This window comes from Drosophila willistoni (genome assembly GCF_018902025.1).
Source record: "Drosophila willistoni isolate 14030-0811.24 chromosome XR unlocalized genomic scaffold, UCI_dwil_1.1 Seg143, whole genome shotgun sequence".
In the NCBI taxonomy this organism is placed as follows: Eukaryota; Metazoa; Arthropoda; class Insecta; order Diptera; family Drosophilidae; genus Drosophila; species Drosophila willistoni.
Window position 1 is genome coordinate 6198091 of NW_025814056.1, and position 19589 is coordinate 6217679.

A 19589-nucleotide genomic window follows, 5' to 3' on the forward strand; every position below is an offset into this window, starting at 1 on the left:
GTAATTGACAAGTCGTATTGGACTATCTTGCTCTCTCGCTCTCTCTTTCTAGTACTCTTCATCTTACTATATTCCAGATGTGGACCAAGCTGCTGATGAGTTTTTGAAGGGTTGCACATCGGCGTGAGATTCGATTTGGTTGGGTTTATTATTGGGCGGTGGGGATATCGTCCATTCTAGATAATCTAAATTAGTTTGTCTCCCAGGGTTCGTATCTTTTGCTCTCTAATTTAAAATAATCATAATAGTCTACAAATTTCAATACTTACAAATTTTTAATGTCAAAATTTGACGATCTCTTAACTGTCTACATACATATCTCTCGTGATTTATCAGTAGGGTAAACTATAATAAAATGAGTAAATGTTTCATTATTATTCGCATCTCAAAATTTTTAAATTTTAAACGCCGTGTTATATATTAATTATTGAACATAACCCATCTCATGGTGAAGAAATCAGAAATTTTATATGATCCTCGCTTAGTGAAAATAAAGCAAATTTCAAAGGACTATATTAAATTCAGGCGGCGAAAAATTTGAAAAGGATTCGGGATGTCTTTCTCCTGCTGTCTGTTAAAAGTCTCCCACATGCTGTAAAAACTCTAATTCTCTCACTGTTACAGCGCTCTCTTTCTCTACCTCTGTTATAATGTAGGCATCAAACCTGAAACACAGGGAACCGCGGCTATAACATTCCCGCTATTCCGATCCCCTATCCTAACAGACTGTTAAAAACGTTCAAACACTGGGAAGGGGAAACCGAACTGAAATCTGATTGGCCGAAGTGATTTTTGATGTTTTCAAATAAACAAGTAGCCTTAGCTAGTATATTGAATCCGAATCAAAATCTGGTTTCAGCCAATACATTGAGATAAAATGAAATATGAGACTGAACTTTGTACTGCAGCGATTAAGAAAAAGAAAACAAGAACTTTATATAACTGAAAAACCAACCCAAATTTGTTATATTCTAATTTTTGTCAATTTGGATTTCCAGTTTTTTAAATATAGTTTTATAAAAATATTTTTTTTTAGTATTTTTGTCACTTTTTCATATTTTTGCTGCAAAACTGACATACTGGAACAAAACTAATCCCAAATTTGAAACAAACATGACTCATTTACTGATTTAAAAAACTTTTTCATTAATTATAATGTAGGCCTGGTCGGTTGTGTGATTTTGCAAAAACGACAGGCAAATTCCATATAAATAGTGGCTGGCTGAGCATCAAATACTGGGAGCCGCTCTCAAATACAAGGAAGGGGCAATAAATGTAGCATCAAATACTGGTAGGAGAAACCGAGCTGCAATCTGATTGGTCGATTGTCGGTTCTGAAAAAGTTGCGGCGAGAGGGAAAAAAGTTACGGCGAATAGTACATTTCGGGCGAATTCTGCCATATGGTTGTTGTTGGATTTGTGAGTCGAGCGAATTCGCGGCGAACTTTTTTGAACAAGCAGCAACGCGCGCGTTTGTTTATCATTTGAATTCGGTCCGTCGTTCGAGTTAGTCGTTGTGCGGAGTGCTACACGGAATAAACAAGAAAACAGAAGAAAAAAACGTAACTCTTGCGATTGTTTGTGTTTCGACGTGTTTTCTGGAAGCAACGCGAAGTTCTCCAAGAGCCCAAAACAAAATTCGTATTAAATTGTATCAATTGAAAATGCATCGATGAGATATTTAAAGTGTTGAATTGTTTATTTTTTTTTTACGTTTCATATACATATATATAAATTTTTTTTTGATGAAATATTTTGTGTGAATTTTTTGGTTTTTGGTTTAAATCAAGTGTATAAAGCTAAAATAAAAACAAACCCAAAAACCGCCCCCATAACAATAACAAAAAGCAACAGCAGCAGCAGCATTTTACCACCACCACCACCAAGAACAACAACAATAACAAAAATAACAACAACCATCCCCAACCCCTGTGTTTAAAAAGCGTACATAGCGCTCAGTCTCAGTCGCAGTCTCAGCCGCAGTCACAGTTGACGTTTTACGTTTTACGTTGTCTCGCAATCATTTGGAAATAAATCGTATTTTGTTTTTTTCATTTGCAATTTTTGTTGTTGTTGTTGTTATTTATACGGCAAGTTATTTACGTTGCCTCGCAGTCGCAGTCGCCGTCATCGTCGTCGTTGTTGTCGTCGCCACTGCCAACGTCGCAGCAACAACAACAAATTAAAGTCGGCAAAAATGTTTTACAATTAAAATTACGCGCCGAAAGTATCTGAAAGATACACCAACGAACCAAGCAAGCAAGCAAACAAACAAACAAACAAACGACTTAAGCAAAACCATCGGAGCGCAGCAATATGCGCAAATTCAACTAAAAATGCAGCATATCAGAGCTGTAAAAACTTTTACGATTCCCCTAACCAAATATAATACCAGATACAAATTAAGGTCGCTCAGCGTCAGCGCATAAAAACACCGAAACAACGAGTGTTTCACTTACCTACCAACCAGCCAGTCAGCCAGCCAGCCAACCAACCTAAATCTACTACTTACTACCTGGAGCATACCAGCAAGCAACTTACCTGGGCTATATTAGTCTCTCAGTGCTTAGTCCTCCAGACCGAAAAGGATATTTACCCGAATTACACACACACACACACGGAGGAGAGAAAAGCCGTAAAACATTTTGGGCTCGTAAATTTTTCGCCAAGCCACCCAAAAACAAAAACAAAAAAAAAACAACAACAAGAAATAAAGTAGAAAACGGAAGAAGATCCTAAAGACATATTCAAGAGAACTAGAAGAAGAAGAAGACAAAAATATCCCAAACCCGCACAGCGGAGCGACAGAGAGAAGAGATGGCGGGCAACATTGTCAAGTGGTGGAAACATAAGATACTCGGCGGCTACAAACAATTCTCAGGTAAGATTTAATATGATTATTTAAATGTGGGTTAAGTTCCACTGACCACAAAACATTTACATATATCCAAAAGATACATTTCCTTCACTCACCTGTCCATACATACACACATAGTTTTATGATTAGACATTCGTGTTTTTTCTTGAACTTTGTATTTAGATACGTTTTATGATAGATTTACGATAGATTTGAATTGATTGAGTTAGATTGATTAAGTTTACTTCATAAAAAAATATTTGATATGTCAGAGTATGCGTGGGGGGACTAAATACATACAGTCAGCGCAATAATTATGCAAACAGCCTTTGATTTGTTTTTCTTTTTAATGTAAAATACACATAAGGAGACCCCAATGGAAAACTGTATTTATATGGGTTTTGGCGATTTCCAAAAGATATTTGTTTCAAAAAATACTTTAATCTAAGTGCCAGGCTCTCAAATGACCTCTCTGCGCCAACTGGTCACAGGTCAATCGTTGCCTTCTTTGGTGGGCTTTCTCAGAGAAGCAACGTGTCGTCCCCTTTAAGTAGTCCAACTAATAAAGGTTCTTAAAGCGGATTATTTTTGTACATCTTTTTCCATTTCAAATACTTTTGGAATTATAGTTTTTCATTTTCAATATACATAATTTAGGTTTAGCCGGCAAAACTTAAGACTTCGACCCCTTTACCCCTTGAAAATTTGGAATATTCTTTGAACTATTTTCAATATCTTTTCTTTCTACACACACAAACACACACACACACACGCACATACACTCAATTCATTCAAGTCAAGGGCTTCTCCCACATCGTTTTCCAATAAATACACACAAAGAGATAGATATAGCTAGATAGATAGAGAGAGAAAGAATACAAAATAGAAAAAGAGAAGAAAGAAATATGTAGGCAATCGGTCGGCAGAATAGACTGCATTATTTTTCGTGTTTTTTTTTTATCTTCAAGATACAGCCGCTAGAGAAAGAGAGGGGGACAGAGAAAGAGAGAGAAGAATGCGTTCCGCTTGTGGTCGACGCACAAAAATAGAACGAAGAACGAGAATAACAACTACACAAAAAAAAAGAGAAAAAAAAAACATCAAACGAACGAAACGACGCATGAAAAATAAATAGAAAAATTTTGGAAAATTTGTAAGAGTGAAAAGGAGATAGAGCACAATGAATGAGAGAGGGAGATGAAGAGGGCTGATCAAGGGAACGCGTATCATAAACGTAAATAAACAAGTAAAAAACCTCAAAAAAAAAAAACCAACCAAGAAGCAAGCTGGAAGAAGCAGAAGCAGCGACCTTTTCTGCGACGATGATGATGATGATGATGATGATGATGATGATGATGAAGGAACATCAATCAATCAATGTTGTTTCAGTGGAAATATTCCTCTTTTCGCCGGGCAATTGCTGCGCCAATTAAATGCCAGGCAAACACTTTTGAACCCTTCAGAGGATGAGATAGAATGAAGAGAAAAGGGCAAGAGCAAAGAGGTACAAGATAGGTGGTGGGTAGAGGTACGGCCGGTGGAGGGAAGAGGACATTGGGCCCTATATACTAATTGCTTTCAGATGGAAGAGAATTTCAAAGGAAACCCGAAAGGCAACTTCAAAGAAAGCAGCCACAAAAACAACCACTTCGACATGAAGGAGCTGCAAGGAGAGTGCCACAGAGAGTAACAAAGATAGAGACAAAGACATCGAGACAGAGAGAGAGAGAGAGAGAATGTTGAGACTCGAAATTCAGTTTTCTTACCTGTTGCAGGCAGTGGTAGTGGTAGTAGTAGTAGTAATCGTAGTAGTAGTAGTAGATGGAAGGTACATAGGCAAAAGGCAGCTGCTTTGCGGCCAACAAAAACCTTTTAAAACCCTCACGTTGAGTTTGAGTCGCCGCCGCAAGCAAAAAGCACAACAAAAAACAAAAAAAAAAAAACGAATACGAATACGAAACAACAACAACAACAAAATAATAATAATAATAACTGAGCGGCGACGGCAACGGCGGCGGCTTCGTTGCAAGCTGGGTCTCCTCCATCTCCATCTCCATCGCAAACTCCAACTCCATTGCCCATGCTCCATTCTCCAAGCAAAGGCAACCAGTTCCAACGGCCAAGCCAACTATGCCAAACATCTCGACATCGGCGGCGGCGGCGGCGGTGGCGGCTTCGTTGGCCATACACAAAAGCGGTTTTTTTTTTCTTCTTTAAAGACAGAGAGAGAGGGAGATGAAGATGAAGAGAGAGTGAGAGAGAGAGAGAGACAGAGAGGTAAAGACGACGATCGACGGACGTTGTTTTGTATCTTTGAGATACACACCGCGCGCGTTGAGTGCCTGCCTGACGGCCTGCCAGCCAAACAGCCAGCTAACCAGCTAGCCAGGCCTGTGTCTGGGCCTGTCTTTGAATTCGGCTTCGACCGCTGCAAGATACTGAGGCTCTGATGCTGCTGCGTCCAAGCTGCGCTTTGCCTTTGCGCTTTGTTCAAAAGATGCGCTTTTTGCTTTGAGGCGCGGCACCAGAGGCCGTATGGCACAGTGGTTCAAATCTATCAATCACACAAATACTTAAGCAAAAGAAAAGTGTTTTCTTTTGGAGCCATCTATTGTCTATCAGAAAGTTCTTTAACCCATAGAAACTTCTATGAAAATCCTTAAGAAAGTAAAGAAAAAAAAAAGGAAAAGTTCTCAAGAATTCCTTAGAAGTTCTCAAACACAAAATTGAAAAGGCAAATGAGCAAAACTAATGAAAGAAATGTTTTAGTTTATGGAAAATTTCTGAAAATTGCGAGCTATAGATTTTGTGTAATTTATTTAATGTTTTTTTTTTTCTTTTTATTATTATTTCTATTATTATTATTTTATAATGTTAATTTGAAAACGTTTGATCTTTTTGAAGTTTTTATATAGTACATATATTAATGGATATTTTGGTTCCACTGTGCCTGCGTGCGAGTTTCACAACTTTTGCCTTGACTACTCCATTGTTGTTGTTGTTGTTGTTGTTGTGAATTACGGTAGAAGGCAACAGGCGAGTCTTTGCCGCGGCCTGGCATGGCCTGACTTGGCCTGGTCGTTGGCATTAAGGCGAGGCGACTGACTCAAGCTGCAATTTCCAGCTCCAATCTTCCAGCTTAAAGTTTTCAAACAACTGGCAACTCCAACTCCAACTTAAGTTTTAAACATACAAACATACATATATGTATATGTATGTATATGTATATATTTTTTGTTTTATTTTTTTATTTTTATTTTGGGTTGATCCTACGCGCCTTTTGGTATAAGCAATTTTCGTAATATTAGCCAGGAAGTTGGCTGGTGGTGGCTCGGTGGTGATGCCAAGCCAAGGTAGTCCGATCCGATTCGATCCGATGCGGTCCGCTTCAGGTTGGGACTCTCTGACGCTGACATGCCAGCGACCTTATATGGCAAGAAGAGAGGCTAGCCAGAGTATCGGGGTATAGGCCTCTACTCTTGACTGGTTTTCATTCGATTCGTTCATTTTTGTTGTTGTTGTTGTTTTTTTGGGACTTTTTTTTTTTTTGTTTTTGAGCCTGAGGCCGCCAAAAATGAAGCCGCCTCTGTGCCAAAAGATAAAAAGCTGTTAGCTTGTAGCTTCTGCATTTTAGCCAGGCAAAAGGCAAAAGCATAGTGACAAAAGGGGTATGGGAATGGGTAAGGGAATGGGTAAGGGAATAGGGGGGGAGCAATGGAAGATATATGTAATGACTTTTGAGGTTTTTGTTTTGCTCCATCAGTTTGTTGTTGTTGATTTAGCCAATTCTTGGAAATATGCCGACAACCAAACGACAAACAGTTCAATGCAGACTTATGGACACACACACACACACGTACACCATATCCGTGTGTCCATAGAGGAGTATGGGTATGTAAATTGTAAGCTCAAGCGGAGACAAACAATTCCAGAGAAACTTAAAGTTAACTTCTTTTTGTTGTTGTTGTTGCTGTTTCTTTTTGGGGTCCCCATCAATAAATATGATTGAAAAATCATGTCAACCAAACGTTAGTTGGTTAGTTAGTTTTGTTTTGTTTTTTTTTTTCCTTTTACGTTCTCCCTTTGGTCGCAGTCCCTCTGCACCTCTGACGTCTGATTGATAAGAGGGCCACCTCCTCCACCTTATCTTAATAATATTTAATGCTTGACGGAGGCCGACAAATGGTTAGGGCACATAGTAGAGCCAACCCAAGCAATGAACCAAACCAAACCCAACCCAGGCCAACCCAGGCCAGGCTGAGAAAATGGGAATGGGCATGGGGCTTTGGAATATCTGGGAAGAAGGGAAGAAGCAGCAACAGCATACACAGTTCAGTTTGTATAGTGAAAATGAAATTGAAAATAATACAAAACGCTTTGTCGGTCATTAGCTTTGAGTGGACGCCGACGACACAACTTTTTTTCCGTTTTTTTTTCTTTTTTTTTTTTTTTGGTTCGTTTTCGGTTGATTATGTCAAAGCAACACAAAATGCCGACAAACATTTTTCGGTGGGAAACTAATACCGCACAGTGGGGGAATTGACGGAAGGTTGCCAAGTCTTCAATGCTCTCACAAAGATAGAAAGAAAATAACCGAAAAAAAAATGGGTGAAAGATATTAAGCGAAGCTCTTGACCAAAAACTATTCATGGCTAAAGGCTCAAGCAAAATGTTTTTAATGTAGAAATAATTAATCAAACAACTGATAAATAAAATTTTTTAGCCTAATTCTTTTCCATAAATTTGCCATTACAAATTCATTTTTTATTTAGACTTTCAATTGTAATTAGAATATTAGAGAATATTTCACCTGATTTTGATTGAAATATTAGCAAAAATTACAATTAAAATGTATAAAAATTTTATCAAGATCTCCATATGTTTATTATACTTTTCGATTCTAAATAAAAATGCACTAGAAAAAATTAAAGCAATTATATATAATAAATCTTTGGAAATTACTTAAGAATTTAAATACATTTTTCGATATTAACAATTGAATCGTAATAAATAATCATAAAATTCATATTATTTATATGCAATAATTATTGAAGATTGTTTTAATCGTTTTTTTTTTTTTTGCTCATATGAATTTCAATTGAAATCTTACCCACAAAATGATGATTTTATTTTTTTTGGTTTTCGGTTTTTTTTTTGGGATTTTTTTTTTATGGCATTTCCATTTGTGTGTTCCATTTAAGCAAAAGTGAGTAAAAGAGATAAAACAAAAAGGCGGCCAGCAAACACACAAAACCCCGGACTGACAACAAAACGTACCATGAATACGGTTTTGTCTGTGCGTGTCACAACCACACACACACACACACACAAACACACAGACACTTTCCGCTTTTGAAGTGGCTTTTAATTGATAAAAAAAAGCAAAAGCAAAAAAAAAAGGCATTACACATACGCCATGGTGGCTGGAGCTAGAGTGAGCTGGCTGATAGCACGGCGACAACAGAACGACAACGACATTGATATTAATTCCCACGGTGTGGATGGGTGTGGATTGCTGTGGATTGGGTGAAGAGGCGGCTTGGGGAAAGTGATAGGAAGGTAGGGATTTTACTCCCACCTAACTTAAATGATAAAATGTGTTGCAGATGTGTTAAAGTTGACTGAGAATGCAGAATGCAGTCCCAGATAGAAAGCGGAGCGTGGTGTGTGTGTGTGTGTGTGTGTGTGTGTGTGGGGTGAATGCATTGTGAATGCTTTAAATATTGCCAATAATGCTGACTAATGCCAAGTAGCTTTTAATTTCGAAATGCAAATAAAAGAAGTCTAATGGATGCAAAATTTAAATCATTACGAATATTATTTGCAATTTGAATTTACCTTTTTCACACAAACACACACACACAGACACTCACACAAACATTTTCCGCTTCTATGCCAAAAGGAAAGAGGAAACAAACGAATTGAAAACCCACAGCTAAATTAAACTGTTTGCCAATTTATAGAAAATTTTCAATTGTGAATATTGATTATTCATTTCCTTAAGCAAAAAGAACCTAAAAAACCCAATGTACAAATGTTGGTTAAGGTTAAGCAACAACTTCTGGATACTCTAACATTAACTGAATAGGAAACAATTTGAGATTTTTTAATCTCGACATTTACAAAACATTCTAAAGAGTTTAATTTAAATGCGTTGACAAAAAAAAAAAAAACAATGCCAAAATAAATAATTATTTTATAAATCTTTTACTTTTCTATTTAAGTTTGCATCGTTTATGGAAATATTTTTCTTTCTTAGCCAAGAAACACGATAGACACTTGATGAGAAGTTAAATTTTTGAGGATTAGCTAGCATGGGATTTGCTTGATCTTTGATTGTGGGGTTATATATAGGGTATAGAAAATGTTCATCGACAGCGGAGGCGCACCTACATTTGAAATTGGAATTGGGATTGCTTCTTTCCTTCGTCTCTATCAGCATTTCGACATCATCATCATCATCATCATCATCATCATGGCCAACGTCGTCGTCGTCGTAGTCGGCGTAGTCATCATTGAAAATGGCAAATTGGACTGCAGCATTCTTGTATTGAAATTGTTTGGTCTCTCTTTCTGTTGTAGTTTTTGCCATTTTCCATTCCTACTTAGCTGCTCTTGGTTTTGCTGCTGTTGTTATTGTTGTTGTTGTTGTTGTTGTTATTGTGAGGTCTGCGGAATTGTTGTGGAATTGTGTGTAATCATAACGGCTCGCTTGTTAACATGCTACATTAAATTTTTATCAAGAGCCAGGTCCCAGCATTGAACCAGGCAAACCAAACCAAAACCAAACCAAATGAAACCAAAAAAGGAAAGGAAAGGCCAATGGATATATGGGAGAGGTCGAACCCCTAGCATAAATATCATAAATATCAAAAAATAATGATGTTGTTTGTTGTTGTTGATTATTATGATTATTGTGCCCATGCTTGCAATGTAGCATGATTAACAAAAAAAACAACACATACTCATATATAGAGACAAAGGGAGTAAGAGGGAGATACAGATCGGATAATATTAAGGGGTTTCGGGGGTATGCGAAGAGGGGTGGGGTTTGCGTAAAAGGAAAACAATAAACCCTTGAACCGAACCAAAATCATACGCATACAATACATTACAAATAATCATCATAACAATGGGCCCTCATTTGACCAGCAAATGAAATTGGCGCCCCCGGGATGATGATGATAATAATACGAGAAGAAGATGAAGATGGTGGGGATGGGGGATAGAAGTGAAGGCGGAGGTGGAGATGGATGTGGAGGTGGAGGTGAAGGAGGTGGTTTCTCCACCTCATCATCATCCATCTACTTTGGATTCTGGGTGTGGCATTAGGCGGTAACAAAAAAGCGTTAAATTACAACAAAAGAAATATGTGTACTTACATACATATTGTATGTGTGTGTGTGTGTGTGTGTGTATAAGTATCTACTCATCTATAAGAAGTAAATGTACCCACAAAAATATATAAATGTACTTTGATTGCCATTAAAAGCACTTTCATTGTCTGTCTGTGGCAAAAGTGAAAGAACTTTCATTTCAAATATCACGATCTTTCTCTTTATATAGAAATTAACACTGCATTAATTTATATTATGCCATATGCAACTCCATTTCTATTATATTTAAACTTTGAACAATAAATAACTAAAATATTGAAATTAGCTTAACTTAAATATAGATTTTAAGGACAATTAAAACTAACATTAAATCATAAAATTTCCATTAAAAGAAAACAAAAAATTGTAAAAAATGATTAATTGATTTTTTGAAGATGCAAGAAAATCGAAGCTTAAACTAAAAATATTAAAAATTGTTTCTTTTTGTGGGTTATAGATACACACACACACATAAAAAGGGCTTCTTCTTTGAACCCCCCTTAAGTTGCCCCTTCGTCCCCTTGGGCTATTTCAATAAAATGTTTCTCTATAAATTATTATGATGATTTATATTTATTTATTGCGATAACAATAAACATAATGACAATGAGCAAACAAACAAACAAAACTGACAAACAAGTGCAAGACTTTTAATGTATTTGATCAAGTTTATTTATTTATTTATTATTACTTTGTTCTGTAGTTTGTTTTTTTTTATATGAGTGAGTATTATTTATATTATTGTTTTTGGAGTTTCTCTACTTTGGTCAACCAAAAAAAACCAAAAAAAAAGTTTTAATCGCTTTGAGTTTTGATAGAGCTACAGGAGAAGGGACGGCGATTGAGGGGCCGAAGGGGAAGCTTTATCATACATTCAACTCGGTATCGTCCAGCAACGTCATAAATTTGTAGCGCCAATTAATCATTTTAAACCACCGTGGGGGATAGAGAGAGAGAGAGACAGAGACAGGGGGAGCAGCAAGTGGGGGGGATTTAATTTCAGAAGGCAAACTTTTCGTTATGCCGCATTGCAGCTAGTAGACGATCTGGTTGAAATAATTGATGATGCATCTTGCAGATACAATTTTCAAAACTGTCAATTTCAATTCATTAAAGTTGTGTGTGTGTGTATGTGTGTGTGGGAAAAAAGTTTTCATTTTTCCGCAGAGTGTGCGGGTGCGCAACAAGTTGTGAAATGTATCTAGGGTAATGAGCAAAATGAAAAGCGACAAAAAGAAAATTAAAGAGAATATTTCAAAAGAAGGACTTACTACCTACCTATATATGTATATATGTATATATCTCTACTGGCTGTTGCTCCTGCAGCATGCCGTTGAATTAATGAGAAGGGATGCGGAACAGAAAAAAAAGAAAGAAAAAAGGAAAAGGGTCTGATAAAAAATAAAAAAAAATAAAAAGTTCTTATCAAAAGAGTTGTGATGGTGAATGAGTGCGGCGGCAATGGAGGGGAGAGAGGGAAGTGTTGGTTGAGGGGACAAAACGGGAGCTGGCTTGGGGAGCTCAACAATTTTTATTACTTTGACAAATGCCCTGAGAGGTCCCTGTCGATAAGTTTTCGTTCCATTCCCTTCTCTTTTTCTAAGAATTTTAAGTGTTATTTATGTTTGTACAGTTAATTTGCATCCCATTGATGTTGGGCTCATTGCCGCCCGCTCATTCACAGAAAAACACAACCAAACACAACCAACACCCAGCCAGAACAACAACAACAACAACAACAACAGGGTCAAAGAGAGAGGAGAAAAAAAAAGGTTCAAAAAGATATTTTATGCGTACATAATTAATACTTGAGAAACTGTGTGATGAAGGGCGTAGAATAAGAAGAAGGAGTCGAGGACAAAGAAAGACGGGGAGTAAGTGATGGAGAGAGTGAGGTAGGGAGAGTTAGGGATTTAAGCGGCTTGTATGTAAACGTATGAAATGTATGAAATGCGGCACAAAACCCATTCCAAAATCATCCGCAAACGACTAGAGATGGCTATGTGATAAGAAAATTTGACAGAAAAATGAAACGGAATCTTTTCGAAATGATTGTGAAAGAAAGATAAATGCATGTAGATTAGGAGCAGGAGCAGGAGGATGGGGGTCGGGGGACGGGACGAGTGTTAGGGGCCACGTGCTGAGATTTACATTATTGTTGGATATTGCTGTGCGTGACACGCACACATCTCTAATGCCTTAACCTTTCACTGGGCATTGTCCGGGGGTCCGTTCACTAAGCTGGCATTAAATTTTCATGCTTTAAACAGCGGCACGAAATAGGCTTAGGCAACCAAACCCGACTTGGATGGATCACGGTTTCGGTTTCGGTTTCGAGAGCTTCATCATCATCGTCATCGTCATCGTCATCATCATCATCATCATCTGGCTCTGCCCTGCTCCGCTTGAGTTCGATGAAACGTTTTTCACTTGAATTTCTGTCGGCGGCCATATAATTAAGGTGCAACACGAAGCAAAATATGAGTGCAACACTTTTGGGTACCGCCGCAACACACAGAGACAGAGAAAGAGAGTGAGAGAGAGAGAGAGATAGAGAGAGAATGAGCGCGCGAGAAGAGAACCTGCAATTTGCCATGGCCCAAAGACGGAGTTGGAATTGGCGTTGGAGTCGGAGATGAAGCCAGAGACTCAAAGTCCCGATGCACTGCCATGATGCTCATTAAAAAAGAAAAAGAAAAAAAAAAACAACCAGAATACCCTACGTATAAAAACCTGACCAACAAATTAAAGGGGTGGCCTAAGAGCGAGAGAGAGCGAGAGAGAGAGAGAGAGTGAGAGAGAGTGATGGAGAAGGAGGGTCAGTAGGGGTCTAGGGCTGCCCCCAAAAGTGCTACAGTTAATGGGCAGCAAACAGTCCTGGAGTCGGGGATCCTCAGCATCGTGTCTGTGTTAATTTGATATGCTGCAGGCTGGAGGCTCTGCTGGCTCTGGTGGCTCTGGAGTCTGGCATTGGCATAGGAGCAGCAGCAGCAGAGACGACGTAACGAACGAATGAAGTAAGGAATGAAGTAGCTGGCAAAGAGATATAGAGGGGGTAATGCAGAGTGTAGATATAACCAGGAACCAGGAACAACAACCATTGCCATCTGTCAGTTTTTTGGAGTTTGTAAATGCTCTTAACTAGTTGTTCAGGGGTTGCTCCCCTTCCCCTTTCTCTCATTGCACCTTTAGGAAACTGAAACTTTTAATCTAACCGCACTTTAGTACATAACCACACTTTTTGATGTGCTTAAACCTTAAAATAGTTAAATACTTTATTGAATTTAATCTTTTAGTGGGATATTTTTTCCTTTTCGTTACTATTTATAAACGTCAAATAGTTACTTTCTTTTGTGAATTATTTTATGTTAGCAAACATAACCAAACTTTTTGATGTACTTAACCTGAAAATGAAACTTAGAGACATTACTTATGAACAGAATAGTTCCTAGGAAACTAATGTGACCACCCTCGTAATGAGATACTTGTCTGTTTGCCAGTGCACTAACTTTTAACACACACACACTACAACATTAAATGCAATTTATTTAATTAGTTTTTGTAGAAAGTTTTGTCGGACAGTCGGCTAGTATTACTAGAGCCACCCTTTCCATCTCTACCGACCCCAACCCCCGCCCCATCACATACTATCTCGTCTTCTATGTGTGTTAGTGCCCAAAATAACATTTCCGCCGCGCAATTGTCGTCGTTTCAAATAACAGTCAGTGGCAAAATATGTATATATGGAAAAGTGTCGGGAAAAATGCCTCGAAATATGCTGCACATAATTCACTCGAGCTAAACGGCAAACATTTTGACGTATATGAATTGATCATTATGTAAAATTATGATTTGTGGCGTTCGAATTACAAATTTGTTGGGGTCTATACCATTCACTCGGTTGTGCCTGTGCCTGGGCCTGGGTCTGGTTCTCTGTGCCTGCGTCTGTGCCAATTTCAGGCAACCACAAATCATTTTTTTGGTTCGCCCCCCACCTCCTCCTCCTCCTCCTCCTCCTCCTCTCTCTCTCTCTCTTTCTCTTTTACTGTGCGTTATATATTAAATTGACTTTTCGCAAAACGATAAACAGCAATTGGAGTGAGTTGAAATGGAAGGAAAGGGGGAACTACGCATAATTTGTGTGCGCTATATGGTCCCCACCAACGTCCAACCTCTTGCTTCTATTTTTATGTGCATAAAAATAGGATATACATACATATACTAAAGGGAGAGAGGGAGATGCCAAAAATATGCAATTTTCTTGTTCAGATGCTATAAAAACACATTTTCATGATGAATGAAAACAGCTGAAAATGAGAAAAAAAAAATGAAGCAAACTATAGCCAAGATAATCAGCTGGTTTTACAATATAATCTATTACTAGATATTTGTATATTTTCTAGGATCAAAGAGCCTTGTTTTGTATAATCGTTAAGATTATATTAAGATGGCATATTAGTCAACAACTAGAAAAAGATTTGTAAGGCCCAAAAACTTCTCAATTCACAAGATTTAATAGCCTTAAGACATCAGTGTCTTAGTTTTAAATACTTATTCAAAGTGTGATTGGTTTTTGTTTGCCGTTGGACACATGTTTTTTTTATATATCAATTATCGTTCAACATTAAATTCTTCTTTCGATTTGAAGCCTAATCATTTTCAGTTGACTTCCACTCAATCAATCAGACAAGTCTTTCACCTCCACACACAACGAAAAAACATTGCAACAACCGCATAATAATAGTGCAGAGCACTCTAAAGAAACCTCTTACGGTATCTGAAATCAGCTTAATAAGACCTTAACAATGCACACACACACACACACACACGCAAAGCACACTCACTCTCACAGTCACATAGATACACATCACGACAAATGTAGCCTCAATTCTGAATTGAAATGTAGTTGGCCTTTATCAAATGGCTGTTGGCTGGTTGGCTGGACCACACCCAAAGCGTTTTCCTTGGAACCGCAACCACAAAACTGCCGGCACATAACGGCAACACCTGCCTATCACAGAAATCGAGTGGAGTGCATGTCTGTGTGTGTGTGTGTGTGTGTGTTGGGAACGGAAGTGCATGGCACCTAAAGCTAATGGCTGGCATTAGAGAGTAAGAGCGACCGATACAACTAAAGCCAGGGGAACAGCAGCAGCAGCAGCACCAGCAGCAGCTGCCGTTGGATATGCGGTTTATGGTCTCAACGGAAGTTTTAACTGCACACACACACACACACACACGGACACACACACATATGGAAATTAAAATCAATTGCAGTGTTGTAGAGGGGCACAGATTCCTCGTCTACTCTCTACCCAGAAATCCAAGACACACACGACGTTCTTTCTGAACTCATCTCATCTCATCTCATCCCATCTCATCCCATCTCATCGCATCTCATCATTAGCTGTGAGTTGGAGTCGGTGTCGGAGTTTCAGAGTGTTGTTGGATGTGTCACGCTGTTTGTTGCTTCAAAAAACAAAAAAAAAAAAACCCAAAAAATACGAGAAAAAAATAAGAAAGAAAGAAAGAAGATTGCTCGCCATGTGTCCTTAGTTTGACTATCCTATATCTTTCGGGTCCTTGGTCCCTCTTCGTTCACTCCGTTCCCCTCTTAGACATCTTCCAATGTTGACGTTTTTATGGCTGCTAACAATGTGTCAGGTTTTCTTGGAACTCAACTCAGCTAAGCCGTAGAAGATGCTGGAATGTACATACACACATACAAACAGACATACATATGTATATACCCACAAATATATACATATATATATCCGTATCTTTAGATGAAAAATAATTAGGCAAATGTTGCCTTGAAGTTTCATCTTTCTGTGGCAAACAAATCCAGTTTTGGTTCTCTCTCTGCCTCTCTATGCAGCTGAGATCGCAGCACAGGATAAAGAAATCCTTGTCTCTAATCGTCTTTTCAAATTAGGCGCAAAGAGTGGGAGTGGCTTCGCCCATAAAGAGAAAAGTAAAAAAAAAAAAGGAAATACATGAAAAGACTTCACAGAAATTCGAATTATGCCACTGCAAACCATCATTTTTTTATTTTTATTATTATGCTTAAGAAATGGTTTACTGAATTTCGGCGAAAAATACAAAAAACCATCGTTAAAACTCATGGTTAAGTGCTTAGACGACGATCGCCAAGTGAGTCGAAGTTGGTTTTGTTCAAAATGCCATATAAATACACTTTTCATAGTTTTATGCAAGACTATTAATTTGATTTCAGTGAATTCCATTCTGAATGAGTTCAACTAAAGCCAAATATCCTAAGGATATCTATTTCTAATTGCTTTCTAATAGAAATATTTACTTTAACAAAGAGACAATCTGCCTTTCCATGCAGTCCTAACTGCTTCAAATGCCAATCAATAGAAAAATATTAAAGCTTTGCTTTATTTAAATAAATAAGATATTCTTATCAAAAGTATCAAAGATTCTAAACTGAATGGCAACTTATGAGTTGAAATCCTAGACAGTTCGAATATTGTTTACTTAAATATTACAAATTATTAATACAATTTATACATTTCACTCTTTATAATAGCTCTGATTGTGACTGTGAATGATGAGCGAGTTGTCTGTTGTGTCTTACTTTTTATTTTTTTGGATATTTAAAATCTGTTTTGCATAATTTGCAATAAATTTCTCAGCATTTTCTGCAACTTTATACTTCAATACATACTTCTTTGGCCTGTGTTCAGTGTTCTGGTGTTTTGGTGTTTCGCATTTTGTGTTTGGTGTTCTGTGTCTGCTGTCTTCTGATGATTTTCAAGCAATTGTCGTTTACCACTTGCCTGCTGTCATTTGTAAAATTTATGACTTGTTGTCAATGAAATGCCACCCAGAGCGTTTTGCCATTGTTGTTGACACCCCAGACAGACAGACAAACAGCCAGACGGACAGACGGACGGCCCAGACAAAAGGAGAAAGACAGAGTGAGACGGAGACAGACATTCAGAGAAGACATCGCATAGTTGCACATCTTTTGCAGCCATTTTCAATTTCATTTGTGCCACAATTTAAAATGCAAAACACATGGAATTTGCGAGATATAGCGAGAAGACGAAAGAGGGGAGAAGGAGTAAAAGATGTCATCGTCTTTTTGTCTCTTGGCCATGGACTTTGACAAATGCCGCAACGTTTAGCCTAGGTGCTAATGGAGAGGCCCAGAGCCGGGAACAGAGACCCCAACGCCAATGCGTTGGTGGTCGGAGGAGTCTCTTGGTTATCCATCTATCCGTTTGTCCGCTAGTCGTCCGTCGTCGGCGTTTATTGAAATTGATGAGCGGCCAAGTACGTGGCAGCTTAGCTTAAATCTACCCCATCGTCCGCGGTCCGTCCGTCGGCCGGTCCGTCGGTCGGTGACGACCCTGGGCCTATAAGCACAAAACTGAGTCTGACTTTGACATTGATTGATTACTCTGTGCAGCGTAATTTATATGATTGTATTAGAGAGAGAGAAAGAGAGATATAGTAGAGCAAGAGTGACAGAGATGGTGACGGGGGAGGGTACGAAATGGAGTGGATTGAAATGTGGGAGGAAGGGAAGCAGCAGCAGCAGCGGCAGCAGCAGATGGTTATTAATAGTTGCCTCGTTGTTATTTCAACAGCAACAATTTTCGTTGAAAATTATTTTTGTTGAACAAAATATATTTAACTATGTGCTGCTTATGTCCCACTGCCAGCATCTGTGTTTGTGTGTGTGTGTGTGTGTGTGTGTGTGTGTATTAGTGTGCCTTGGCAATTCATTTTTAATGGTTTGCCATGCAGTTTAGAGGACCAGCAAGAGCTGACTGGATATAGCTACCAAATCCAGCGTTAATCCACACCACAGAGTGAGTGAGATAGAAAACAAAAATAGAAAGAGAGAGCAAGCTAACTGAACAACACACAAAATTGCTCTGGGAAAATGAAAAGTGAAATGTGTTTTGCCACATTTCTAAATACTCTTCTAACTGCTATTGAATGCAAATTTAAATTAATAATGTTTAGCTAAAAATGAAATACAAGTAAAATATTACAAATTTCTAACATCTAATAATCTAAAACAACTTAAAATATGTTTATTTTTATTAAAAATTAATATAAACATATAAATTGTTTGCTTTAAAACTAATTTATCAACATTGCCATAAAAAATATCATCCTTTAATTTACTCGATCTAGTCAATAATATTAAACATCTGATCCTTAGTCAAGTGCCAATATGTACTATATTTCTATACCCTTGCAGGATATTATAAATTTGGTCAGATGTTTGTAACGCACAGAAGGAGACGTTTCCGACCCTATAAAGTATATATATTCTTGATCAGCATGAGAAGCTGAGTCGATATAGCCATGTCGGTCTGTCCGTCCGTCTGTGCAAATCAATTTCACGCCGCCATCTTAAGAGCTATCTGGATTAGACTTGGGATTTAAGCTACTTATAGCTCGGAGCAGATAAAGTATGAAAATTGTCAGGATCGGACCACTATATCATATAGTTATAGAAAAAACATGGATGAAGAAATTGGAGTATCCTTTTGAAATTTACTAATATGATAGTTTTGGATATAAAACATCAGATCCCGAAATTTCAATCAGATCGGATAAATATAGCACAGGTTACAGTCAATATAAATCAGCTCTACTACGTGATTGCTTGAAATCCACAGCCGAAGTGAGCTTCGTTGATATTTTATAAACATGTGCATATGCCTTTGCAAAGTAGAGAAATAACAAAACAGAGAGAAAGAGAGAGAGGGAGAGAGAGTGCGAGGCGAAAATTGAAAAAAATATAAAATCTAGCCAAAAATATTTCCCAATAGAATTTCATCGAGCTGCAAGCATTTTGCACAAAATTTGATACGCAAAATATGTTGCAGACCAGAGAAACTCTCCAGCGATTACCGAACACGTACGCTGCCCCCTCCTAAACCATCCCCCTAGCCCCAGCTCCAGTTTACACTTTTCCCTTCCTCTCTCTTACCTCACATCCCACACAGCGACCCTTGCAATTTTGTTTTTTTTATTTGGGTTGTATGGGGGAGGGAAGGGAAACAAAATTTGCATTTTATTTATGGCTGACGTTTAGCTATGCAGGCGATAAAGAATGGGATTAGGGAAGGGAAAAACGGGGGGGAGGGCGAGAGGTGTATAATACCCCAAGTTGATTTTCAATTTTAGCAGCTGCCTTAAAAAGTGGCGCTCGAAATTTTTATTTTTGTTTCTTCACTCACTCCACTTTAATTTTTAGACCATATATAGACTAAGAGAGTGAGATGGATTGTCGAACTTCTTAGGGACTGAGAAGAGGTAAAAGAAGCTAGCGGAGGACGCTGAAGGGGGGGTTTGGTTTGGGGTTT

The 19589-nt window shown here is 38.0% G+C and overlaps 1 protein-coding gene across 1 annotated transcript in view; it reads left to right on the forward strand.

Moving 5' to 3' along the window:
• The first annotated feature begins 1876 nt into the window (after positions 1-1876).
• Positions 1877-19589, forward strand: part of LOC6645595 (protein naked cuticle) — a 49565-nt gene continuing 31852 nt past the window's right edge. Inside the window, exon 1 of the mRNA XM_023177460.2 lies at positions 1877-2881. Within this exon, the coding sequence (XP_023033228.1) occupies positions 2818-2881 (64 nt within the window). The 5' untranslated portion in view covers positions 1877-2817. The remainder of the gene's footprint in view (positions 2882-19589) is intronic.